Consider the following 27,476-nt stretch of genomic DNA (forward strand, 5'->3'; position numbering starts at 1 on the left):
GGGAAAAAAAGCTCAAGTCAATTTAGTTTGCAGATGGTCAGGATGATTTTTGTTCCAGCAGGAGTTCAAATCTTCTGGATGTTTTCCCCAGCAACTACTGGATTTTCTTTTCTGAATTTCTCAGCAGCATCAGCTTTGTAATTGTAAGAGCAATTGTGTACATCTGAATAACGGTGCACACCACAGTAAACATTTTCACACTGGCATTCAAACCCAGTCAGTCCCACTTTCTTCCTGCACATGAAACAGCGATTCTTTTTTTTTTGTTTGTTTGTTTTGGTTTGGTTTGTCCGGTGACTTGTTTTGCTGTTCAGAGGGCTGCTGTGCAGCATCCGATACTGAAGCTTGCAGATCGTCTGTTTCAGGTACTGCTTTGTCCACGGATGTACTTTCTACTTGGGTAGATGCTACAGAGTCTGTTGTCTTTGAAGATGTTCTTTATAGCATACTGAACACATGCCATTTGTACAAGGATTTCCATAAAATCCACAGCCAGTGGAACAAAGCATAGGCCCTAGGGTATGGTTAGCTTCTTGAGCCATGTTCCTCTTCCGTGCACCAGGGTTTAACAAAGTCCCAACATCCGGGTTGACAAACCAGGAGGGCTCTTAACGGCTGCCCAGAGTCTCTTCAAGTCACAGGACATTTTCAGTGAGTGAGAATCCTCTGTTTTTTTTTTTTAAATTTTAAATAACTAGGCAATTCCAAAACACTTCCTGTGAGGTGTCATTATACATCATCCGGTAGCCTTCACTTTTCCCAAATTAATCAAGGATTTTTTCACACCTGGTTAATATGCCTTTGCTTGGTTGATTCAATACAAAAGTCCAAGCTCTCTGTGATTATTGAGGCAGGGGTATGATTCACTCCTCTTAAATCCCTATCGACATCCTATGGAGCAAAGGTTTTATTTCTTCTAGTATTTCTCCCTAAGAAAGGACACCAGTAGAGTATGGAACCAGCAATAGTATAGATCTGTTTTTGATCAGCAGACTAACTACTTGATACTGGTTTCTTTTTCCTCACATCAACCCATGTTTGATCATTTTTAAACAAACAACCAGTATCTGGTTTATATATTATATAATATATATATATGCATGTGTGTATATATATGTATATATCTATATTAAGGGATGAAAATTTGACAAGTTAATTGGACAGTCACCATAAGCTAGAATGAGAGATTTGACTCAAAGAATTAAGCCCTTAAGAAGAGGCCTTGAAAGCCTTTTCTTTCAAGCCTAAAAGAATTAGCTTGCTGGAATAACTCTGTTCTTTATTCCCTCAAACATCCTAAATTCCCAGTTCCTCAATCTATTCAACTCCCATGACTTATTCCCCCACCCTACCTCAGTTATGGTAAGGGATAGACATATCACTGATCTTGCCATTCCCCTAGAACTGTCCTCCTTCCATGATCAAGAACTCTGAAATTCCTGTATCTGATCATAACCTCCTTTCCTTCTCTCTCCTTGTGCCCTCATCCTCCTAAATCCATTCTTATTACCTTTAAATAAACAGAACCATGATTTCAATAGTGTCCCCTACAACTATGTGTCATAACCCTTTCATGCCTTAGTAGGTTTTTCATGAATTCTTCCCATACACAGACAAGATTGTACCCTTCATCTCACCATTACCCATCAGCATTTCATTTCTTTGGTCAAGAATTCTGAAATTCCTTTGATAATGACTTCCCATTATTCAAACTCTTCCCATACCTCACTCCAAATCCATTCTCCATCCTCAGTGTGACCTCTAATCCATCCATTCCTCAGTATTCATCCTATCATGCCTGCTCTGGCTTCACTTTCCTCCATTCTCAATTCAACCCTTTAGTTAACCAGTTAAAGGCTACAATATCATATACTCTCAAAACCCTTGCTCCTTTCTCCTATTTCTGTTTAAACTTCAACCCTGAGTTACTTCTTCATCCATCTCCTCTGCTCCTGCTTATGTGCCCTGAATGGAGCTGGAGAAAGGCATGCTCCCTATTATGAATTCATAACTTTACCTCACTGCACCTAGGCCAGCCTTTATTGCTCCCTGAGTATCCCATTCTTCAGAGCCAATTCCAAACTTTCTTGTCTCAATTCTCCCACTCCCAAACCCTTTCTTCTTTCCCCTTCCTCTCACAGTTAAAGATATCTTTTCATCTTTATTGAAAAAAGAGGCAGCTTGCCATGAACTCTCCTCCCCTTCTTTACACTTCAGAAGCCCTTGACATGACTCTCCATTCTCTCCTCATTTATTCCAATCTCAGACAGAAGTGGCCCTTATCCCTGCAAAGGTCAAGACATCTTCTCGTACCCTTGATCCCATATGCTCCTGTCTTCCGCAGCAGATTGGACCCACATCATTCTCCCTTCTTCTAATCTTCAATGACTTCTATAATCTATGGACTCCTCTGCTACCTACAAACTTGTCCAAATCTTCTTATTCTTAAATAATCCTCACTAGACCCTCAAACTATATTCCTATATCTCTTTTTCTTATTCGAACTCCTTGAAAAAATTGTTTACAATTTATGTCTCTACTTTCCTTTCATACTCCTTCACCCTTTGTTATCTGCCTTTTATCCCCATCATTCAATATCAAGAACCTATTAGGAGTCAAGCACCATGCTAAGAGTTGGGGATACAAAAAGGCAAAAGATAATCCCTACCCTAAGGTTTATAATCTAATAAGGGAAGTAACATGCAAACAAATTGTGGTTGTGGTCTGTCCTTCCTTCTCAAAGAGGACCATGACATCAGGAAGATGACATGACTTATAAGTGAATTGGATTTGAGTGAGGGCTTCTCCAGAGCCATCTGGGTCCAGTGGCCCGATACAGATCGGGACAACTGGAGATGGCCCAGGATGCAAAAAAATATACACAAAACAAGCTATATACAGGATAAATAGGAAATAATTAACAGGGAAGGCACTAGAAATAAGAGGGGTTGGGAAAGGCTTCCTGTAAAAGATGGGATTTTGAACAGAACTTAAAGAAAGCTTGGGGGATAGCCAGAGAAAATGCCCAAAGCGAGAGAGATGGGAATGTCTTGTTCATGGAACAGCCAGAATCACTGAATTAAGAGTATTCATCAGTAAGGTGTAAGAAGACTGGAAAGATAGCAGTTCACAATTTCAGTCCCTCCATATAACTGATCAGTTGCCCAATCTTGCTATTTTTACATCCATGACCCCTTTCAAATCTCACCCTTTCACTTGCATACCCACCAAGTCCAGACCCTCTTCATCTCTCACCTGGACTATTGCAATAGCCTCCAAATTGGCCTCCTTATCTCCAGTGTTTCCTCTCTCCAATTCATCCACCACCATCCACCACCAGGATTTTCTTGAAGGGCTCTGCAAAGCATCCATATCACTTCCTTGCCCCAAAATTTCCAGTTGACTCCCTATTGCCACTAGAACCAAATACAGACTTTTTTGTTTGTCATATAAAGCCCTCCCCAACCTGTGATCAACCTACCTTTCAAAATTTATTACCCATTACTCCCCCCTTCACAAACTTTGTGCTCTAGCTAAGTGATTCTTTTTACTGTTTGTCATGCAGATTCCATCTTGTTATCTTTGCAGTCTGTCCTCCATGCCTGCAATTCCAACCCCCCCCCACCCCCACCCAATTCCCCATCTCACTCTTAGAATTTCTGACTTCCTTTAAAGCTCAGCCCAAGTGCCACCTCCTACATGGGGCCTTTCCTGACCCTTCTCTGCTCCAGCAAATTTGCACATGCTTTGTACGAATTTTTGTGTGCCTTTATATGTATACATTATTTCTCTCTTCTTTGGTCATTTTAGTGATGTCCAACTTTTTGTGACTTTTGGTATAATTGGCAAAGATACTGGAATGGTTTGCCATTTCCTTCTCCAGCTCATTTTACAGAGGAAGAACTGACGCAAACAAGGTTAAGTGACTTGCCCAGGATCACACAGCTATTACGTGTATGAGGCTGGATTTTAACTCAAGAAGAAGAGTCTTCTTGATTCCAAGCCTAGTGCTCTATCCAATGAGCCACCTAGTTGCCCTATTTCTTCCTAATGTAAATTTCAGGAAGGGGGGGAGCCGGTTAAGAACTGGATAATTCTTGTCTTGGTATTTCCTGTACCTAGTAATGTTTGGAGCATAGCTGTCCCTCAAAAAATGCTTAACCCACTGTAACAAATTGAGGGAAGTCCAACAATTGTACCAGACCTTATCTAAGGTAAAGATGCTGTAACACAAAGATGGCAGTTCTCAATAGAGCAGTTCCCCTACCCCCACCCCCAATAGCCATTAGTTTGTATCTGAACCACAGAGATACTGGTACCTAAGTCTTGGGGATCCTGATTCTTTAGGCAGAAACATCCCTAGAGTAGAAATTTTATCAAGGCTTAATGGGTTAACTTCCCATATGATTTTCCAGTTCTCTGATTTCCTACTTGACAATTAATCAACTTTGTATTTTTTTCTTTTAATTTGGCAGAGTGAACTTGTCAGAAGTTATCTTGTGAAAATACCAGTGCTAGTAGTCTTTTCTGGCATATGCGCTATCGTAAATTCACACTGTTTTATAAAATCATTTCTAGTGAGTTTGGTTGTCTGAATCAGTTCTCCAGAGCCAGCCTGATCACCTCTGAACACCTGTGAACCAACAGGAGGACTAGACCATGTTCCCATGAGGACCCCACTAAACACAAACAGCCCATGAATTTGTGTATGTGTATCAAAACAGGTACAATCATTCAAAAGCCAGGCACAATAATCATGGCCAAACATAGCTATTTATTCATTTTTTTTTCTCTTATAAACAGCATTCAGTTTCTTACTGGGAAAAAAAAATCCTAGAATTTAAATACCTCCTCAGATCATTACATACCACAATCTGTATATATTATTTACATCTCTCAAATAAACATGTTATGAATTTTTCTGACATTCATTTTTTCCCTCTCTTTTAAAATCAAAATGATGTAGTGGCATAATCTAAGATAATAATCATTAACAACTACAAATTGAAGTCAGATTGGCACAGTTAGCTTACAAGTTCTCAAATGCATTTCATATTTTACATCTATTTTTTTCAAGCTGCTTTAATATAAAGTGGATATGACTCCATGACAACAGGGACCATGTCCTTATAGGTTTTATAATTGTCTAACATACTGTAAACATCGCATGTATGTTCAAATAAGAAAGATCTTGCATTTGTAGTATTCTTGCTACTTTTAACTAAAGAAATTTTCATTCATTCAGAAACTGCCATATGCATTTACTACATTCTTCTCTTGTCCCCGATTTTGAGAGCTAGTGGTAACAGAGTAAACACACCCTCAAAGTACAGGAAGAATTCAAACAGAAGCATTCCCTGGACAAACAGTGCTGCTGAATCCTAGTTGGACATGTACAAAAATAACAAACTACAGTTAGTGGATGTTTAAAACAATTTCCTAAAAATACAATAATCTATGAAGAACAATCTTAAGAGAGAAAAGTGTTCTTAAAATGAAAATGCACTTCCTGAAATTTATTTTGAAACACTCAGAAGAACTGCATTTCAGCCATAGGAGAAAACATGTGCAAACCAAGAATCACCCAGCTGAAGAGTTCAATGTTAGTTTTCCATTAAGGGAAATAAATATTGTCTTAAAGAATAACAACAACAAAACAAAGCAAAATGCCATTGCATCACTAACAATCTTATCATCAGTGGTTGGTACTTCAGTGATGCAGATTTTTAAGAGCTCTAAATAAAACCCAAACAAGTCATCTTTAGGAAAATCAGTAAGGATATTAATTACCTCTTCTGACACAACACCCAAAACCTTTGTATCGATAACACTTCAGAACCACCAAGAATGTTGGCTATCAAGACTACCCAGATATCTAATTGGAAGAGAGTAAGGGAAGAAAGGTACAGAAAATTAATAGCAGCACAAAGACAACTTACCTGGAGAAGGAAGGAGAAAAAGAGACAAAGTGGAAGAATGCATTAAGGTCAATCAGTGCCTCTAGTTTCTGTCTTAAGGAAGTGAAATTTTCCAAGTTCTCCTTTGTGCCATATGGAAGACATGGACTATTTGACGTTCCAACCAGTATTATCTTTTTCTCCCCCCAAGCTACTAAACATTACTTCAGCTACCAGCAACAGCTTTATGTAGTTCTGTATTTCCCAAGTGAATTCACATCCCTGACTTGAGGGTCTTAAAAAACATAGAATGATCTGTGTTCAGAATTTCTGTTCCATCTCTACAACATAAACTTCCTCTTCAATCATGAGGTAGGTTCACCTCGAAAAATTGCCATCCAAAACTCATGGACAAACTTATCAATAGCTAAAAGACAGTGATTCCTGTCCTGTATTTTAAGATTACCACACAAAACTCTAGTACTTAATGTTAAAAAACACTGAGAATCACCTTGTAATATACAGAAATCTAGAAATGTTTCAAGGGATCATTTTGTTTACGGATCCAGTTTAGTCTCAAAACAAGTTGGATTTTTTTGTGCCCAGGTTTTTCAAAAACCACAGGTGTGGTCCACGTCTTTCCTAAGAGACATCTAGAAGTTAAAGCTGCAGTATGGTAAAAGCAGGAACGCTATGTGGATTCAATCTTCCAGCTCAACTAAAAGATCACATACAGTGATCTCCAGTCTCTTATTACTGTTTTGTGTGAATGAGGACATGGCTAGAACTGATGAGGGCCAGCAAGTACATTTCTTCTGGACTCCTTTGCCTTAACCATGAAGATATTTGGCCACGCTACTTCCTATTTTAAACTGTCCCACAGTGTCAAATAGGATCTACAATCTTTGTGGCCAAAGTCCCTGAATGCCAAAGTCCTTAGGGACGCTTTTATGATGCAGGGCTAGAAGGTAAAAGAATGACTTTTTTTTTTAAAAGAAAAACAAATAGCAGAATTTCTATTGTCAAACAAGGTTAAGTGCACTTGGGAAGCTATACAATGATTCAAATGGTCCTGACATTGCTGAAAATCATCTTGGGAACTCCTCAAGTTGCCGTCAGAGCCTGTAACACAGTTTTTTGAGCATCAACCATGTTCACATATCTTTGTCTTAATTTAAGGATGGATGTCATTTTAGGGGAGCAGCCAGAAGTCATCCAGAGGCAAGCAGGCTGAATAAGTATGATAATTAAGTTGAATAATACTATTTTTAGTTCAAATGAAGGTGTGGCTGTAATGTAATTAATGTAAGGTGATGATACAGATTTTCTTGTGTGGCTAATAAACTGGTTCAGAAGGCAATTTGAAAGGAGGAATTCCAAAGATATTTTGAGTGATGGTGATAGCCTCCCAAAATGAGGAAACACTTATTTGGATGAATATGTTATTGCATATAATAGTTGAGATGTCTGGGGTTTATTAGATTCTACATATTAGGTTCTCACCTCAACAATTATCACTGAGCAGAAAAGCACTAAGTACCTCTCTTCCACTGGTACAGCCTTCTAGCAAGTGGAGGAGGCACGGGGAGCTTAAAACTAACAACTAAAATAGAATCTTATGAATTTCAAAATGTCCATGCCATCTATGTTTCCAGTAGAATAAGTGTGGGGCTGTAGTGTTTCGTTTCTTTGGGTAAACCAGGCAATTGCTTACCCATTGTGTGATTAAATACATTCACTCATCTAAACAGTCGCTCCTACTTTTCAGACTTCAGGCTTATGCCATGACTCAACAGCTTGGCTTACATGTAAATGAAAGGAAAGAAAGAGCTTAAAAAGTCAGAGCCAGCAGCAGCATCTATGGCTAACTAAAAGTTTATCCATATTCCTTCAATTTTTAATCATTAAAATTTTCTATCCTGTTAAAACTTAACCAAGGGTATCTAGCCTATGTTTTGTTTTGTTTTTAAAGAAACACCACTGGTAGTTTTCTCTTAACCTTTTGATTGGAATTTAAGGATGCATGTATCTGAGAACAGTAAAAATGTTTCTGAACTTAGGTCAAGAGAAGAAAAAAGCCTGAAAAACAGAGACCTCAAATTAAGTTCTGATGCAAAAGTAAAATCTGATGCCAAAATGGATTTTACAACCTCTCGTGGAAAAAAAATCAATATTAAACAATTTATCTTAAAGTAATTGATTTTATGTTATGGGAATTTCTACTTTCTAGCCATATTTAAAACCAAGGAGTGTAAGCCAGACCCCTCCTTAACGAGGGCCTCTCTACATAAAACACATAGAAACAGTAGCAGCATCCTCCAATCCCAAAGTCTTTGATGAAAGGAGTACCCAGAGGCAGGTACCTAAGGTTCTGGCACAGTGAGAACAAAAGCTTATCTACAAACACTGGGAAATCAACATATACTCAGAAACATGAGCTTAGACTTAGAGAATCATCCTACCCAGCACAACAGCGCTACATGAACGTTATCAGGTGCAATTCCTCATTCTCTCTTCACTTGGCTGACTGCAAGCCTGCTGCTGTTAGAGGCTTTACATAAGGTGAGATGTGATATGGAAGACCACTTGGGTGACCTTGTGCTTTACTTCTCTGTGCAGATGAGATCCTTTGTGGATCCCTAAACTACTTGACACCCAGTTGTTCCTGAACTAATTCAGTTAATATCTATTTGGCTAACTATAAGATACGTTTTTTCCCTTAAAGGAGAAGCACTTTATTGCTGTGCCATGTAAATATTACCAGTCTCAGATGGATGCATCTCTGCCAAGGCATTACTGTCTTGAGGAATGGAGCAAAGGCAGTTCTGAGGAGTAGTGACACTGGGGACATTCATCATGTCACTGATCTGTTCATTGGGAAAGCTACCCAAAGTGCTCTTAATCTGAATTACTGTGCAAGAAAGAATAAGGGGAGGACTGGACTTGGCCAGCTCCAGGAGGCAGACACTGGTATCAGAGAAGAGATCACGGAAATCTGGGAGTTTTCATAAGAACAGCTATACCTAAGTGAAAGCTGTTGGCACAATGTACAAAACATTCAGTTTACTAAAGTGTTATAAAAGGATGGAACTCACTGAAAACTGGTGTTAATTTTAAAGTTAGTCACTGTTTTGAATACTTAATTATACCACATAATAGAGACTTTCCTTCCCATTAGAAACTAGCTGGAGTTAAAAAAAAAAAAAGCCAACCTTCACAAAAGGCCAGCAGCAAGAATGTGTTGTTAAATGTGTTAGTCACTCTTTAGTGACACGACAGCTCCATCCACTAAATGAAAGCGTTGAAAAATAACTCGTACTCCTAAAAACTCTCCCTCAACTCCATTTTTAACATCTATGCTGAGAAAGTAAAGATGTATTTAATTCTCTACTAATGGGAGTTGGCTCTAAGTACAAGAAGGAGGGGTTTTCAGAGACCGGGCTTACAAGGAGATTCACCCTTGTTACTGATTTCATGAGTTTTTAAGATAGGCCTTTCTTAAATATTATTTCAGTGGAAATATTTTTAATTACGTTCACAGTGGAAGGAGGTTTATGGCTCATTTGGCAACTGGTGAAAAACCTCCCAGATGGGGCTGGCTGTATCACCTCAGGAGGTGGCAATAAATACTTTACGACCTAGTGTGCAGGCACGTGTCTGTATGGAAGAGCCATGCCTGTATGGGAACACATTTTAATCTCCTCCAGTTTCACCATCACAGACATTAAGGGGTGGAAAAAGACCTGCTCGTAACAGAACTTTCATCATTTGGTGAACAGAGTAACATACATCAATACCACCATTACTAACATAAATGATTGACAAATGTTATTTCTGGTTGTTGTTTTTTTAAAGATCTACATTCACATCTTCAAGAATTCTGTTTCTTCATGTATTAAAAGCTGGAGATCACCAATTTAGGCAAACTATGGCTTTTTAAAAATTAGATAATCTAACAGAAACATCATCATCATCATCATCACCATCATCATCTTCAAGTGTTGTGGGTAGTGATCAGTCCATTGTGTTTAGCAATTCTCAGTCTACTACATCTGCACTTTGCACCTCAGAAGTGAGCCTTCTGCCAAGGCACTTAAGAAGGTAAGTCTTTTATGTTAGGAATGGGCCACAATTTACACCATGTAAAACCCATCCACCAGTAGGGTCAAGCACATAGCATCAGCTAAAGGCCTACAAGGAGGTAGACCCCATCTCCAACACTTCCCCAAATCCCAAACAAAAACCAAAAATGTCCACACCACTGTACGTCACCAAGAGAAAAGACTGTGTTCCACCAAAAGCATAGAGAATGGATCTTGGTTGCCTCTAAAATAACAGAAAAGGTTTTAATTTATTTAGGAGAAAAAAAATAAAGGAAAATAAACTCAAATGAATCCCCAAACCACCCAACCAAATAATAATCCCAATTCTATTCCTAAGAGCAGGATTTAAGCAAGACATGATTGGAACAGGCCTCCATGCTCTCATCTGTCCTTTGAAGTCAGTTTTTCGATCAGTTCTTGGAGTGGAGCAAGTTCTCTTCTGTCAATTAAGTTGAACTCCTAAATGACATGAAGACAGAAAAAAGACAAGGTTAACATTTTATACATGTTTTTATCCTACATAAATTTTTTAGATATGTGGGGTAAGGGACATGGAGGAAACAAGGATAATATCAAGACTGCAAACACCAGTGACTAAGAGGATGATGGTACCACTAATGAACCAGGAAGTTCAAAAAAAAGGCAGTGGTTATTGTGGGGGAAAGGACATTCAGTTTGAAATTCTCAAGTTACATAGAAGTGCATGGCTGGAGCTCAGGAGTCTCATATGCACAGACATAACTAAACAAATGGAAACTGACGAGGTCATCAAGTGAGAGTAGAGAGAAGGAAGAGATTAGGGCCCAACACAGTCTTGAGAAACACTTGTGGTTGGGGGACATGATATGGATGATGAGCCAGGAATGGAGACTAAGCCAGGTAGGAGAACCAAGATAGAACAGTATCACAAAAACCCAGAGAGGAGACTATGCAGAAAGAGAATAGTCAACAGTATTACGTGCTATGGAGAGGTAAGGAAGGATGAGGATCAAAAAGACCATGAGATTCGATAATTAAGAAATCATGGTAACTTTTGAAGAAAGTAGCTTCAGTTGAGCAATGAAGTCAGAAGCCAGATTATTTTAACAATATCCACCTGATTCCTAAATGACATATTTGAAGGTTTTTCTAGAATGGGGTACTATAACAGACACACTGCAGACATAAAATTGCGCAATCAACCCCCCTTATGGAAAAAAAAATCCCCAAAATGTAGAATGTTGCATTTGCTGTCAGATGTGGTTGCTGTAATGGCTAGTTTTTTCTGCATCAGAGGCCCAATTCAGGAGAGCAGGCTGATGTCAGAAGATGCTGAAAGATTATCAGAAGAGTCAGTTAACCAATAAGCACACCACTCTCACCTTTCCAAGAGGATTCGCACACACTCTGACCTTGGCACATATAAGATGGGACCTTCTACAACTGTTTTGGACTGCCATGTTGTGTGCTAAAAGCTTATTTAGGCCAAGAAACAATCAAGTAAGCATTTATTAAATGCCTACTATGTGCCAGGAAGCAGGCTATGGGTTGGTGTTGCCAAGATAAATTTAGCAGCTAGCTGAGGTCTTTACAGGAAAGTGATCCAGAATAGAAGGGCTCCAGATACTGATGGCCATGGAGATGTAGTATGGGGTGGGGAGGGGAGAGGAGGGAAGGGGGTATGACAGCACATCAGCACGTGGCATTTCTAAGTCATTCAGCACTTCTTAAAGTGTGGGTTGCAACAGTTTAAAAAGTTCTGAAGAGGCTGCAAGGGGAAAAAGTTTAAGAAGCCTTCCTCTGTATGTCAGGTCTAAGAGCAAAAAGCTTCCCAATTCAACTCACCTGCACAAAGAAAATGAAGTGCTTGAAGGATGTGTTAAGATGGGCTTCTTCCTGCAGCTGGATCACTGGGTCAAAGTGCTGGTGGTAAATATGTGCATACACTCTAAACAGACGCTTCAGGATAGTTTTTGCCACCGACATAAAGTTCTTCGGGAAGGGGACACCTGGGAAATGAAAGCACAGCACTAAAGAAGAACCCAATGTCTAACGGGGGAGGGTGACATGCATAAATATAAAAATCACACTGGGAGCAGCTGAGAGGCAATCTTTTTTTCTTTTACTTTACTGATATCGTTTTGGTGTTTTTTTAATATTATCTTTATTTCCAAATACATCTTTCCACTCATCTCTACTGAGAGCCATCCCCTGTAACAAGGAATCTTTTCCAAAGCAAATAAAAATAAAAATACTTTTAACAAAACTAATGGGCACATCCCAAGCTGGCCGGTCCATGTAACATCTGCACCAAGGACCTGCTGGGCCCACGGGAAGGAGGAAGGTGCCTCTTCTTACCTTTCCTTCAGATTTCAGGTTGGTCATTACAATCATTGTACATGGTGCTCATTTGGGATTTTTAGACTATCATAGCCATTATATATTTTGCTTTTCTGATGTCTATGTGAGTTCATACAAATCTTCCCAGATTCAGCTTACTCTTCACATTCATTTTCTTAGAATAAATTAATCTTCTATTCTAGTCATTTACCCCATTTGCTCAGCACTTCCAGTTCTTGGTTACTACAAAAAATGCTGACATTTCAACGTAGGAGGGAACTTTTCTTTTTCTCATTTCATCTCCTTGGGGAATCTGCCTGCTGGTAGGGATCCTTGGGTCAAAGGTGTGGATATCTGTGTCACTCTCTTCTCATCATTCCAAACTGTTTTCCACAGTAGCTGCACCAATTTATGATACTACCAACAGAGCTCTTCCACCATTCACCCATCTTTTGTCATCTTGGCCAACTTACTGGGTGCAGGTGAAACCTCAGGTGGTATTCGTCTGCCCGCCTTTCTTTATGTTAGTGATCTCATGCCACGACAATGTGAGCCTGGTGCTCAGGGTTGCTGAATAAAGTCATGAGGAGCATCCCAGGAAGGCTCCAACAATCTAGATTTGAAAGAGGAAGTGGCCCACTCAGATTGGAACCAAACACTAACTTTTCCATAGACTCACCGGCCCCTAAGGAGGAGTTCACGTAGTTTTCAAAGCTGCAGACTTTCATTTTCAGTTCACAGTTTCCTATTCTTCTTTTATGATCTACTCATATCCTCTGAACCACTCATCCACTGGAGAATTGGCTTTGTTCCTACATAATTGTGTCGGTTCCCTATGGACACTTATTACCTTGGATACTAGACCTTTATCAGAGATGTTAAATACAATTTATTTTCCCAAATGAGTGTTTCACTTCTTATCCTCATCAATTATTTTTGTGTACACAAAAATTTTTAATTTCAAGTAACTAAAGTTACATGATTGTCTATATGCTTATTTGGTTAAGAATCCTCCCCAGAGCCACAGCTATAAGAGTTACCTCCTCTGCTTCTCTTCTCACTTATTATATGGTATGAGTTTTAATATTCAGGAAATGTGTCCATTTTGAGCTTACTGTGGTATGTGGTACATGATGCAAAATGCTGGCCTAACACCATTTGCTGCCAAGCTGCTTTCCCTTTTCCAGGCAGTTCTTGTTAAAGTGGGAGTTCTTCCTCAAAGTAATTTATATTCTCAAGTTTGCTGAACACTGACCTATTGTCATTTATTTTTGACTCTTCTGTATCTAGTCAGTTCCAACGATCTCTCTCACCAATATGAAATAGCTGGGGGCAACTAGGTGACATAATGGAAAGAATGCTGGATTTGGAGTCAGGAAGACCCCAGTTCCAATCTTGCCTCAGATACTCACTGGCTGTCACTTCACCTCTCTGTGCCTCACTTCTCTCATCTATAAAATGAGGGGGTTGACTCAGTGGCCCCTAAAGCTCTTTCCAGTTCTAACTCTATGATTCTATGGTTTTGATCATTACTGCTTTATAATATAACTTGAGGTCTAAAAATGCCACTCTCCATTCATTACTACCCATATTTCCCTTGAGATTTCAAAGTTTTGCTCCTCCAATTTTGTTATTCTAATGTTGTCTAGCTCTGCCAAGTTCCTCTTAGTAGTTTATTAGTTTAAGATTATATCTATAAGTTAATTTTAAGTAGGATCATGACTTTTTTTGTGTCAGTGGGGTCCAATCATGGGCACTGAAGATTCCAACCAATTACTTATTTTTTTTATTTCTTTGAGTATTTATTATTTCAATTTAACTACAATATTAACAAATAACATCTTCAATATGATTTCCATCATTTGTGATGTAAAGGTTGATGTGCTTGAACGTGAACTCGACGCAATTAACTCCATATTGCTGTCAATTTTAGCACATTCACTCTTTATGTGTTCAATCGTGTTGCATCTGTGATTTTCACTGAGTACACCTTCTCCTTTAGCATACCCCAGAAAAAGAAGTCAAGAGGACTAAGGTCTGTTAATATTCCAAATATTTCAAAATATGCATTTTTGCCCTATGTGTCCAGACTTTAGGGACACCCTGTATAAGCCTTAAATATGGACTGGTAGACCAATTCTCAAATAATTTTATGGTTCTTTTGAATGAAACAGAAAGGAAGGAAAGAAGCATTTATTCGATACCCACTATGTGCCAAGCACTATGCTAAGTGCTTTACAAATATCTCATTTTATCTTCATAATAACCAGGAAGTAGGAACTACAGATGAGGAAACTGAGGCAGGCAGAAGTTAAGACAGACTTGCCCAGGGTCACACAGCTAGTAAGTGTCTGAGGCAGAATTTCAACTCAGGTCTTCCTGGCTCTAGGTTCTTTTAAATACCCAGAAATTAAAAGTTAAATCAATCTGTTCTCCTAACATAAAAATCCATAAATTTAAATGTAGCAGGTTAGTCAACAGGCAACACCTTTCTGACGACTTAGCCAAACTTATCACATTGTTCTTTTCATTGACGTACACAAATTTTTAGAATCACTGTCTCAATCACTGGAAATCATAATGCTTTGAGCTTTAATTAAATAGATGCAAGTACTTGCTTCATCTACTGCGTTACCAAGTTGCCTCTAGAGTGCGACTTCCCTTTCTATTGTTACTGTTACATACAGAAATAGTGATGATTTTTTGTGGGTTTATTTTTACTTTGTATCCAGATGCTTTACTTGTTTCTTTACCAATTTCTCTGGGTTTTCTAAGGAAACCATCATTTAATCAGCTCACAGGAATATTTTAATCTCCTATTTACCTGTGTTTTATGCCATTACTGTCTCTCTCGTCTTATTGACGCTATGCACATTTACACAGAATTATGACAAATACCTGTGTCATACTTCAGTCTGTCACTGTTTCCCCACTGTAAATAATGGTACCTACCTTACTGGTGCTCTAAACGACAATATAAAACCAAATTACAGATGATTTCCTGTCTTCATCAGGAAATGGAATTTCTGTACTGGGGATGCTATACACCAATGAAATCACAGGTCCCAACCAAAACAACTAACAACCAACTTTTTCTTAAAAACCCAATAGTTTCATAAACTTTACCTTTCAGATTAGGGTATAGGTATTATTTCCTTCGGAGTTACTCTACTCACATCAATGCAAGCAAACCACCCCACCATGGGGCAGGAGAAAAACAAAGCAGGAACCAGAAACAAAAGAGTGAGGAGAGAGGTAGTGTTCCCATAACCATAAAGAATTCTAAATGACATCGCTGTATCCAAACTCTACCAGTGATTTTACCTATTTTGGATGGAAATAATGTCTCATCATCCAACTGGTCCTGTACCCAAGTCATCAGGTAATCAATATACTTTGGCGCAGAGCACTTAATAGGCTTCTTTATGTTGGTTCCATCTGCCCAATGATACTCATATCTGAATTAGAAAAGACATAAAATGTCAAAATACACATACTTGCTTTAAAAGGAACCCATTTTTCTTACCTAAATAATCTAAAAAAATTATCACGACAGGCATCATCATCTTCATATTATATTTAGTTTTGGGTTTTATGACCAACTGCTATTATTGGGCAGCTGCTGTCATGTCAATCTTCCCATTTCCAGGCCAGGCCTCCCCACCCCCTACTTGTTATTTCCATATGACTCCCTTTCATTCATAACCCTTAGGTCAGACAATTATATAAATGTCAGAGTAGAATGAACTGTTTACTCCTCTGTTTCATGCTACTTTCTAAGTTCAGTAGTTTGTTTTATTGAGTTGAAAAGAATTCCTCCCACATAAGTTAGATCTTTTCAATTGGTTTTAAGGTGTCTGTTTTGAGGCATTGTTTGCTGGGTTTAGGACTTTTGCAGGGAAGTGGTAAAGTATAGATGAAGGATGTGTTTCAACAAACTTTTCTGAAAACCTTTGATTTAAAGTCATACAAGTCAAAATCACTGCTGGCAAAACAGAAACCTGCAAAGAATTTACTAACTTTAAGAGTTACTGTTAAAAAAAAAAAAGAAAAAGTTGTCATTTTGAAATATGGCATATGAGAATTCAGATGTTTCACTAAGGAATAAATGAAAGCTCCAATTCTACACTGATAAGATGTCATTTTCCCAAGACAATAGTTCTACTGTCTACTTCTAATTTAAGATGAATTGGTTGGGGAATTAATCCAGATATCCTTCTTACTCTCCCAAATGAGATTCTTGCTGCCTTCAACAAATACACCATTGCATTTTCATAAAATTGAGGTGAATAACACAAGTATTGTTGGTAAATTACAACCTGAAGAGCTATCGAGTTTGTTTTGAATTCTTCACCCCTTGTTTTGAATCCAAAGTATAAAAGCAATGTCTGAAGTAAATTTGAGGAGGAAGAATTGAGACATGTACTGCCTGATTAAAATGACATGTCTAATGACTTAACAGGAGCGAAGTACATAATAGAGAAAAGACAAAGCTCACCAGAAGATTACTTAGTTAATAGTTTCCTCATCTGTACAATGAGATGCCCTCTAAAGGACCGCCCAACCCCAAATTACCTATCCCCAACTCCAGGTGAGGGAAGAGTGCTTTGTTCCTCTGAGGCACAAGAGCACCTAGTTTGCCCCATATACTTAAAATTAATCCTTTCTTTCAGAACCAACACATCTCTGCCTCCTCCTTTTCATGTGAAATGACCTGGGCCTCTCCATTTTTCTACGTCCCTTTTAAAAGAATGGGATCAAAGACAACAACAGCAAAAGGGATAGCCTGTGTACACCTTACTCCAAGTGTTGGTTTTTTTTTTCTTTAAATAATATTATATTGATGAGATGGCACCACAGTGCACAGGGAACTAGGCCTGGAGTCAAGAAGGCCCAAGTTCAAATCCAGCCTCAGACACTAGCTTGTGTGACCCTGGGCAAGTAACTTAACCACTACCTGCCTCAGTTTCCTCATCTGTAAAATGAGAGAAATAATAGGACGTGCCTCCCGCAGTTGTTGCTGGGTTAAATTAAGATAATATCTGCAAAGCACTTTACAAACTTTAAAGGGGTGTGTGTGTGTGTGTGTGTGTGTGTGTGTGTGTGTGTGTGTGTTAGCTGCTATCATTCTTGCTGTTGTTGCTCTTTCTGTATGTATTTTACAATTCACTATGACATCCAGGTCTTTTTCTGCTGTAGTTAGTTATGCCTGATCAGACTCACTTTTTTTTATATGATCTTTTGTTCCTCCTAATTATTATCTTATTTTCTAAACATTTATTTTTAATTTTTGATTTAACACCTCCCAAATTCCATATGCTAAGTAGTAACTTAAAGTTAAGAAAAACAAATCAGCACACTAGCCATGTCCCCAACGTCGCTTCATCCTCCACCTTGAGGGGGCCGCCCCCGGCAGCACTTCTTCATCAATCCTTCAGAGTCATCAAGTCTTTACAACTCTTTACAATGCTGTTTTATAAACTGTTCCCTGATTCGCACTTTGTTCTATATCTGTTCCTATGTAAAATAACCTTTAAGACGGTGCCTATTGCCTCCATTTTTTCTCATCATATTGCCATTTCTGATAAATAACAGTGGTGCTAATGGGCATCCTTGATATACCCCTGGTCTAACTGTGAAGTCTTCTGGTTTATCTCCATTACATCTTATGCTGGCTCTTGGTTTGAGAAGGATACTAGTTACCATATTAAGTAAAAAGACCATGGATTTCTATGTTTTATAGTATTTAGGTTTTTTTTTTTTTAACAGAAATGAGTGTTCTATTTTGTCAAAATCTTTTTTCTGCATTAACTTACATAATAATGTGATTTTGATTGTTTTTGTTTTGTTTGCCAAGGCCTGTTGATTCTATCTCCTCTACCCTGACAATGCCATCATCAGATGAAAGCTCTCATCACCTTATGCCTGGACTACTGCACGCCCAATTCATGAATCTTTTCTTTCTCTTGTGTTGATTAAAATCTCCTCCAGACTGCTCTGGCTTCTCTGCCAAAGTTTGAGTGCGCTGTCATTTTTAGGAAATGTTCTATTGTTTCTCGGATACGTTCTTTAATCTACAAATTCTTTAGGATCATTTAGTCTTCAATTAATTTTTAACCCTTTCTTCAAATGCCTCTTGTGAACAATTTTTTATCGTCCTATGTCTAATATTTCTATTTTACATTTATCTTTGGGGTTCTTATGACCTACTTTGTGATCAATTTTTATAACCCATGTTTACTCCATTATGTTCCCGTTCAGTAACTGCCAGAGGTTGAGCATACTTAACTTTTGTAAAATTCTATTCAGATCTTTAACTTAGTTTGCGTTTTTGGTACTGTAGGTCTGAGAGTACCTTGATTATTGTTTTAATATCTACTTCTTCCTGTAAATCAATTAGTTTTTCCCTTAAATGATGCATGCCATTTCGTAAATCTATATTAAACAATTGCTATTGTCTGTAGTGCCTTAAAGCATAATGCTGTTTTCCTGTATGGCTCTTTCACTCAAGTATATTTTTATCGTTACTTTGAGTTCGTGATTGCTATACCTACTTTTCTGAGTCTGCCTGAAGTATAACAGATTTTATTCTCAATTTCGAGTTGAATTTTGTTTTAAGTGCGTATTTTAAGTGTGATAATATTGTGTTGAATTGTATTTGTTAATACATTCTGCTGCCCTCCTTTTTCTGGTGAGGTCATTGGAGTGTAAATGCAGTGCTGGGCATGAAGGCAGGGAGAGCCAAGTTCAAATCCTGCCTTAACACTTAAAGGTTATCTAAAAAACAAGGATAATATCTACCTCCAGAGGTTACTGTGAGGATAAAATGGTACAATATTTGTAACTGCTTTGAAACTTTTAAATGTTTTATAATACTAGCTATTATTACTGTGTGTCTTTCTATCCTATCTCTTTATATTTTTTTCTATTCTCCTAATTTTTACCCTCTGTTAGAAAGAAGAAAAAGGTGCTGAGACACAAGATATGACTGAGCAATGGTGATCTATATCTGAGGCAATTTGCTTGGATTTTTCTTCTCTTCCTCTTGCCCAGTCCCTGATCGCAGGTTTGTGTGTGTCTGGCTGGCTCGCGCTCTCTCTCTCTCTCTCTCTCTCTCTCTCTCTCTCTCTCTTTTTCCTTCATGCTCCACCTGCCAAAGCTAGAGTTTCTCTGACTTAAGATTAACCATTTTTGAATCTGTCCTGCCTCTTAGTCCTCCGTTCTCTTCTTCATTTCCACTTGATTCTCTGGGTTTCATGTATTTCTACACCAAACTCATGATTATGCAAGACAGTAAATTCCATCCCCTTCTTCACTCTTTCTTCTCTGGTGTATTCCTTTTCCCTTCCCTTTTCTTTTTTCTTTTAAGATCATCAACGCGTTATACAACTGCTCCCAGGTCCTCTTTTTAATCCCTCCATGACTTAACTTTGACCCTTCTGGTCAAAACCAAAACAGGTTTCTGAGCCTTGGCTTCAAGTCAGGTTGACATAGTTGTAGGCTCCATGCTTCCTGATTCAGGACCCCCTGCTCCTGCCCCCATCACACAGCTTCAGGCTCTAGGCTTCTCTGGCTGTGCCCATCCCTTAGTGTCCATAGGCTTCTGACTGTTTCTTTATGTGGACCTGGGCTGGCAAAATCCACTTACTGTAGGTTTCCTCCTTGGATTTCTTGATTCTTGGCCTGGTGCCTTAAAAAAAAAAATCCTCATGGAAGTATTGTGCTGGGTTCTTTTGCTTCCCCTCATCTTGAGGAACATCTGCATTATCCTACTATCAATAAACTACTGGTATTCTATTCATCTCAGAGGCCAGAGAAGTGATACTTCATAAAAAGCATGCTCTTCTTTATCTGATGATATGTTAAATAATAATAGTTGAATTAATAATAGTTTAAAGCAATAGTCCTAAGAAAGTCCCAAGACTATCACCACTATTCAAATGCTAAGTAACTGATATCCATCCACTGGTTTTGATCATTAATGTTATTTGTGACTTAACAGTAAATTATACCAACAAGCCAGATAGATAAGCCAAAACCAAGTCTCTTCTAACATTTAAGGCCAATCTAATAAAAGAAAAAGCAGCCCTGTTTTGAAAATACTTTAGAAGAGACACCAATGCCAGGAGGAGGGGGAAAGCAACAAGATAAACATAACCTATACATATGTTCATGTGCACATACAGTTCCAAGGCACAGAAACATGGAAATGTATGACCAAAAAAACCCTAATACAATATTTAAATAGCAGGAAGAGAAACATCTGTTTTCAGAGATAAATTGAAGACGACTCAAAACACCCACATATAGCAGTACTGAAGGTCTAATATTAGAAAGCTGACCCACCTAAATATCTCATACCCAATGGTCCTGTTCTCAAGATAAGAGATGATTGCCAAATACCCTCTGTAGGCAATCTGCTATTGAAAGGGCCTATTACCCTTCAAAAGGCCACACCTAAATGGAAAACTGCCCAAGCCTACAATCTCCTTAGACAACAAAGATTAAATTTTCAAGTTATTAAAACAATATAGGATTAGAACAAATCATTGCACAAGCCCACATTTTTGCTCTTTATCAAGACAAGAGTTGATTCTGCTTTCTCAAAGTCACAGAGCATGAGACCAAAGAAAAGACAAAGAAAGGGAAATAGCTTAGCTATCCTGCTGAGAAGGCAAAACTATTTAAAGAGGCTGACAAAAATGACCTAAACTGTTCAAGTAGTCACAGAAGGCAATGAATGGCCTTTAGATGTGCTAAAATTGAGGTTCCAGTGTCCTTCCAGGCACCTGTCCTAAAAAATGTTTAAACGGCGAGGCAAAACATTCTGACTCTACAAAGTAAAAACAAATGACAAATAAATCATATCTCATCTTCGTCAAGTAGTTCTATGGCACTCTGAAGCAAAACAGCGAGTGAAAAGCAAGTGACAATTATAGTTAATCTTTATACTATCAGGAGACCGGGCAAGTCTGAAAGCTAGCCAAGATATTTTTACGTATTCAGTAAGGACCAAAGATGCAGAGCTGGAGACAACTTAGGAGTCATGCCTCGTTTTGCAGACGATGAAACTGGGGTATAGAGAGTTTAAACAACTTGCCCAAGATGACACACATTTGAACTCAGGCCCTCCCCCTCCCCTTTCCTGTCTCTCTCCCTTGTTATTGTTATTCATCCTTGTCATTTATTCTTTGAAGAGGACCATTACATCAGGACTTGCAAGTGAATGGGATTTAAGTGAGGGAAGGCTATGTAAAGTCACCAGCCTCACTCTCTCCTCTGGAGCCATCTGTGTCTGGTGGCCAGGTACAGATATCACCCCTACTACCATTACCAACCCCCATATCTTCCCTTCTACACCTGTATACTTCAGAGAAGCTACAGAAGAAACATACTAAAAGGAGCAATGAAAAGATGAAGCAGCAAGGAAATCTGACTCCTAAGGAATATTTCATTGACTTCTTTCATTGACAGTGCTTTCAAAGGTAGAGTGAACTTAGTTTTCTTGGAGAAAAATACGCAATTACCAGGAAGTAAGAACTCTAGGAAAAATTAGTACTTTTTTCTATGATTTATTAGTTTATGCTCAAAGTTCTTCTCTGAAGATTAGCATGGTTCCTGTATTTGCAGGAAGTGGAGCACTGGACTGAATTCAACATTTCTTAAGCACTCTGCAAAGCACTTCAAGAGGCCCACAGAACAAAGATAAAAATGAAACAGCCCTTGCACCCTCCAGGAGTACATTCCATTGAGAGGATATAAAAATAACCTTAAAGGGGTTCTATTTTGCTCTATGATTTTCCCAGTTGTCCCAACTATTCCTGCAAATCTCCCAGAGAAAAATTTAAGAATCCTGTTCATATATTTCAACTTGCAAACTGTTCCATGGCTTAGTTAGTCTGAAAAATGTTGTTCTAATCCTATGAAATGTTTCTCTGGCCCAACAGTGGCCTACTTATGCAGCCTTTCCCTAAGTCCTAAAGTTTGATATTAAAAATCAAGAAGAAAAGTGCTACAAAGCAATCACTGACCTACCCTCCAAACTGAGGCAGCAAAAGGCTACTTCCTACCAAAGACCAGAGCTTGAGGTCCCCACCCCAGCAAACCCCATGAAGACTGCATTCAATTATCCTCTTCTATTCTACTGAACCAATGCTTGGAGAATCGTACAAAACCAAAATGGGATTCCAATGGTTTAACAGCCACCAGGACCCACAGCCCTTCCAGATCACATACAGAGGGCTAATTTAACACTTCTGGCCTTGGAGCTTGGACATCCCCAGCTCTTCCCAAGCTCATAGCTGTCAAAAGGGCAAGGGTGGTACTCAGTTTTGCCTGGAGATTAGAAATCTGGCCAAAATCAGTTACTTCACAACAAAATAATAATTGACAAAAGTAATGAACTATCCAACACACTGCAAAAGTATTCACTTGATTTACTATGCACATCAATCAGCTTATGTAGGAGACATGTTTTTGCAGTAAGAATTATGGCCCTCGTTAAGTTCAACATCTAAAGTAAGGGTTTTCCTTTTACATTATACAAATACCTGCCTCTGCATTTGTAACGACAAAGGAGTAGTAAGGAAAAATAACTAGTGGATAGTCGACTGCTGAAAACACACATCTGTCTTTTCTACTCCCAAACAGACATTCTGTGGTCAACTTCTTCATAAGGGCAGCTCGGCTGGGGAGGATAAGGAAGGCAAAGATGACAATATTTTGGCTTACAGATACATAAATGCCTCAGAAACAATAATAATTAACCAGCAAATCTCTTTTAGTCACTACAATAAAATGGATAGCTGGTTTCTTCGGGTTAAATGGAATGTTACTGACTATGTTTCTTAATTTAGATGCAGCAAGAAAGAGTAGATATAGGAGGCATAACTACAAAGTAATGAACTACTCTATCGAAAAGCAAAACAAAGATATCAAAATGAGAAAGCACCGGAAAGGGACAGAAAACAAACCCACTGCTGTCTATTAAATGTCTTTGATTCTTTAATGCTATGACTTCATGCAAGGTTTTTTAACTTCTTCAGTCAATATATCTGACTATTTGATAGGCAGTGTGGTCCAGGAGGTAGCTGGAGAGTCAGGAAGGGCTATTTCAATTGTGATCTCTCCCATATTCTAGCCACTCAACCATGGACAAAAGTCAATTGTTCCTTTCTCTTCACCTCTAAGCAACTCTGGGATCTCTCCAAGATGAGCAATGGTGGAGAAGCCGACGTGCAGGTCTGCAGAGAGGGACCTTCACAACTAGATCCAACCCTACTGTTTTATGAATGAGGAAGCTAAGCCCCAGGAGGTGAAGAGACTTAGGCCCAAGATCACCTTAAACCAACAGGGATATTGTGAGAACTACCCTCAGAACTTATGGTACCTTCTTGTGATGCTCCATGCAGAGATTTCCCAAGAGGTCTTTCTGGAAATATGCAAAAATCACTTAAAGTCAAATCTGGTGCCGAAGTCTCCCATCTGTGCTGCCTGGGGATGCCACCAACGCCTGCCACCCACACTCAGCTGGGCCCTCACTGCAGCCAGGCAGGCAGTCCTTTCATTCCTCCCTAAAGAATCTAATCTAATCTAATCCAAACTTCTCCCTCCTTCCTGAACTTTCTCTCCCAAGCTGAAGATTTTGCTTCTTACTTTACTGAGAGAACCGAGGGCATTTGACTTGAGTTGCTTCTGCCACTCTCTTCATCTCAAAACCCCGACACCATCTTCCAATCCCCCCACCCCAGTCTCTGACAAAGAGAAAGCCCTTCTCCTTCACACGAAGCTAAAAGCCTGAGGCAGAGAACCCAGGAGCCCACAGCAGGGAGGGAGTGCAGGGTCATTGAAACCGAGCTCAGCTCCCAAGTCACCTTGTCCAACAGCCATCATTTCACAGATGAGGGAGCAGGGGCACCCAAAGGTGCTGCCTGGCAGAGTGAAGCCTCAGGGCTAACACTCTTTCCACCACATGGCAGGAGACAAAGTTGGAAAGGCAGGTTCAGGCCAGGGACAAGGCATGGAGGTCCCTGAATGCAGACTAAGGAGTTTAAGTTTAAAGCATTTAGCAATGAAAAGTCACAGCAAGATTTGGAGCAAGAGACTAACATGACCAGGAATAGTCACACAGACTTAAGTATTTCTTTTCTGCCTGGATGTTTAAGTTGTTTCTCTCTCTCCCAAGGGTAATGAAACAGAGAAGACATACACTGAGTAATAGTCCCACATAGCTTACTTTGGGCCAGCTGACATCACGGGGCAGCTCTCCTCAGTGCAGAAGTCAGTGATGGTCCCATAAAGCATATTGATCTGGTTGAAGAAATCCACAGCTGAAAAGCATTTCAAGAGTTAGTTCATGGAAATGGAATGCACAGAAAAGTTCAATTAAATTTTAATCACATTCACCCCAATACCTTTTGTTTTCCTCCCCCCTCGGCTTTATGAACTAAATGAAGATGGATATAGTAACCCAGATGACACAGTCATTATAGTCTGAAATAAAGCAATGAGTGGCACCCCATCTTATTTAAATTCTACAATGTCTGCTATTGTCAGGTCTACAGAGAGACAGTTAATGATTTCACATTGTTTATAGTTTATAGCCCTTTGAGATAAAGTTAGAAAACTCTTATTATTTTTGTGGGCTCATGTGACTACTGTCACCAATAAGGTTTTCCTCAATAAAATGGCAACACTTTCAAAAACTCCAAGTAGTTTTCCCAATGTGTGATCCTTTTCAGACACACTCCACCCCAAATATCTCGATTTTAAGAAGCTCAACAACAGAAAACACTACAATCATTTTTTAAAATGAGCTTGCTACTTTTATCTATTGAAATGACACTAGGAGGGAATAAGAAGTCTTTCAAAAACTATATTCCCCAGGTGAGAAGAAACAAAGGCCTCCATCACACTGTCCATGGCGAACTTGGTAGAAGACAGAAACAAGAGTGGCCCTGGAAGGCCTAGGTGCACTGGGGGCTATGTCAGAAGAATTGTCGTTCAGATGTTTTATCTGTGTCTAAGTCTTCATGACCCCATCAGGAGTTTTCTTGGCAATGATACTGAAGTCGTTCTCCATCTCCCTCTCCAGTTCACTTTTTTACAGATGAGAAACTAAGGCAAACAGGGTTAAGTGACTTGCCGAGGGTCACGCAGTTAGTATCTGAGATCGGATTTGAAATCGGGTCCTCCTGACTTCAGGGCTGGTGCTCTATCCACTGTGTTATTGGGGGAGGCAGCTTCCAAATGAACAAGATCACAAATCCAACCCAGAGTCATGCTGGAAGAGACTACAGTAGCCAGACAGTTCAACTCATACACAAGCTCCATTTTAAAGGAACTTTCCATCTAAGAGAAGAGGTCATAAACATAAACATTTCTGTTACAAGGGAGAGAAGAAGGTCAGGTAAAGAAGAAGGCTATGAGAAGTGTGAGGGCTAGGCATCCTCTCAAGGAAGCCTATCAATCACCCAAGAACAGCATCATAGGAGATCTGTACCTTGCTCTGACTGATCTGGGTGTCCATGCTGTGGGACCACTTCCCTAGCATTAGGCAAATCAATGAACTTCTTCAGAGTTACCTACAGATTTGATAATTCCAATCAAGGGAATTTAGTTCCAAATTCCACTCTGTCTACCTGTCCATTGCCTGACAATCTTTGCAGTTCCCACAAACTCTCAGTGGACGACAACACTGTCAACAGACTCACTAGTCTCATTCAAATCATAATCGGCAATAATTAAAACATTATTTTATTGTAGTGCTTTTCCTAATTTAGAGATTAGATAATTCAGGTTACTCCTTTAATTGGACTGTACTTTATTGTGACCAGGCTCACATCAATTTCTATGAGGTAAAAAGAAAATCAATTCATTCATGAATACTTAAGAAATCTCTATACTTAACTCTCTTACATCTCTACCCTTTCTTCACATCATTTCATCACCATCCACCAAAAACATCATCACTCTGTACATGAAAAAGTCATTTCCCCACAAGGAATTAAAAACACCTACAGATGCACGTAATCCATCTTTGTAACATGGCGATCTAATTTCAAATCTGAAGCACACTTTTAGACAACAAAGGCCACTATTTTGCAGCAAGTAAGAAACTAAAGGCATCTTCATAAGGACTTCATAAATCCTAAACACTTCATAAGGACGAAATCCTATTAAAGGCAAGTGCAAAACCACATGTTCACAGCAGCGAACGCAAGAATGAGAGATGAGAACATCCACTTACTGTTCACTGCCACCCACTCATTTAAGTCCTCCCCCTCAGGAAGCATAACAGCCGTCCGCAGGTTGCCGCTCCCGAGGGTGGCTTCAGCGTGTTTCAGGAGCTCGTACTGGTGAGAACCTTCTGGAATGTTCTTCTTTGGCTTGAAGGTTTTGGAAGAGCGACTACCACTATGAGTAGGAAAACAAAAAAGTTACTGTCAGTATTTTAGACACAGCTTTTCAAAACCTTTTTGATATGTTTTGTCTGGCAAAATAAATACTCGAGCAAGTCAGAAGGGCAAAGGTAGTGTCAGGCTACCACTTTGGTAACTCTGTATTAATTTATACCTGTACAGGGGATCCCCCCTCAGGGAGGCTCCTTGAAGGCCAAGTCAATTTCATTTGTATCCGTGTATTCCAAGGGCCTAGCATGCACCAGGGCTGGCAAAGACAAATGCTTAACAAATGCTTGTTGATTGTTTGCCCAGATGTTAAAACTAAAAATAAGTTGCCCACATTACAGATTTCCCTAGCACACAGTGGCCATACATTTGGCCTTCAGTGCTGCAGACTATCTAGAACCAAAACTAATGATAAATATAGCATTCCCTATTGAACATGTATTCATAACTACAGTAGGCTTCAAGCTATGTCTTATTTCCTTTTGCAGCTTTCCACTAGGGGGAATTTTTAGGAAACCATTAATAAATCTAACTGCCTCGTGAACACTGAAAACAAACTGTAAAGTTATAATCAGACTATAATACAAAACAAAACAAAATGGCCTTAGGTCAATTTCTTTCATTTTCTCTTCTAGTGTTAAAAGCACTGGCTTCTCAATCACACCTCCTTTTGTAAAGAGTTAGAAATATACAAACAAGATGCAGAACATCACACATGATAGCTAAGGACAACGTAATCTACCAGTTAT

The 27,476-nt window shown here is 39.1% G+C and overlaps 1 protein-coding gene and 1 pseudogene across 1 annotated transcript in view; both read right to left on the bottom strand.

The window, feature by feature from the left end:
- Nucleotides 1-65: 65 nt before the first annotated feature.
- LOC118855430 lies at nt 66-542 on the bottom strand (annotated as a pseudogene).
- Nucleotides 543-4,751: 4,209 nt separating this feature from the next.
- The window catches only part of MOB1B (MOB kinase activator 1B), a 65,122-nt gene continuing 42,397 nt past the window's right edge, over nt 4,752-27,476 (bottom strand). Inside the window, exons 2-6 of the mRNA XM_036763117.1 lie at nt 26,568-26,734; nt 24,555-24,648; nt 15,644-15,777; nt 11,825-11,988; nt 4,752-10,459 (exon numbers count right to left, since the gene is read on the bottom strand). Of these exons, the coding sequence (XP_036619012.1) occupies nt 10,382-10,459; nt 11,825-11,988; nt 15,644-15,777; nt 24,555-24,648; nt 26,568-26,734 (637 nt within the window). The 3' untranslated portion in view covers nt 4,752-10,381. The remainder of the gene's footprint in view (nt 10,460-11,824; nt 11,989-15,643; nt 15,778-24,554; nt 24,649-26,567; nt 26,735-27,476) is intronic.

This window comes from Trichosurus vulpecula, chromosome 6 (genome assembly GCF_011100635.1).
Source record: "Trichosurus vulpecula isolate mTriVul1 chromosome 6, mTriVul1.pri, whole genome shotgun sequence".
Taxonomy (NCBI): Eukaryota; Metazoa; Chordata; class Mammalia; order Diprotodontia; family Phalangeridae; genus Trichosurus; species Trichosurus vulpecula.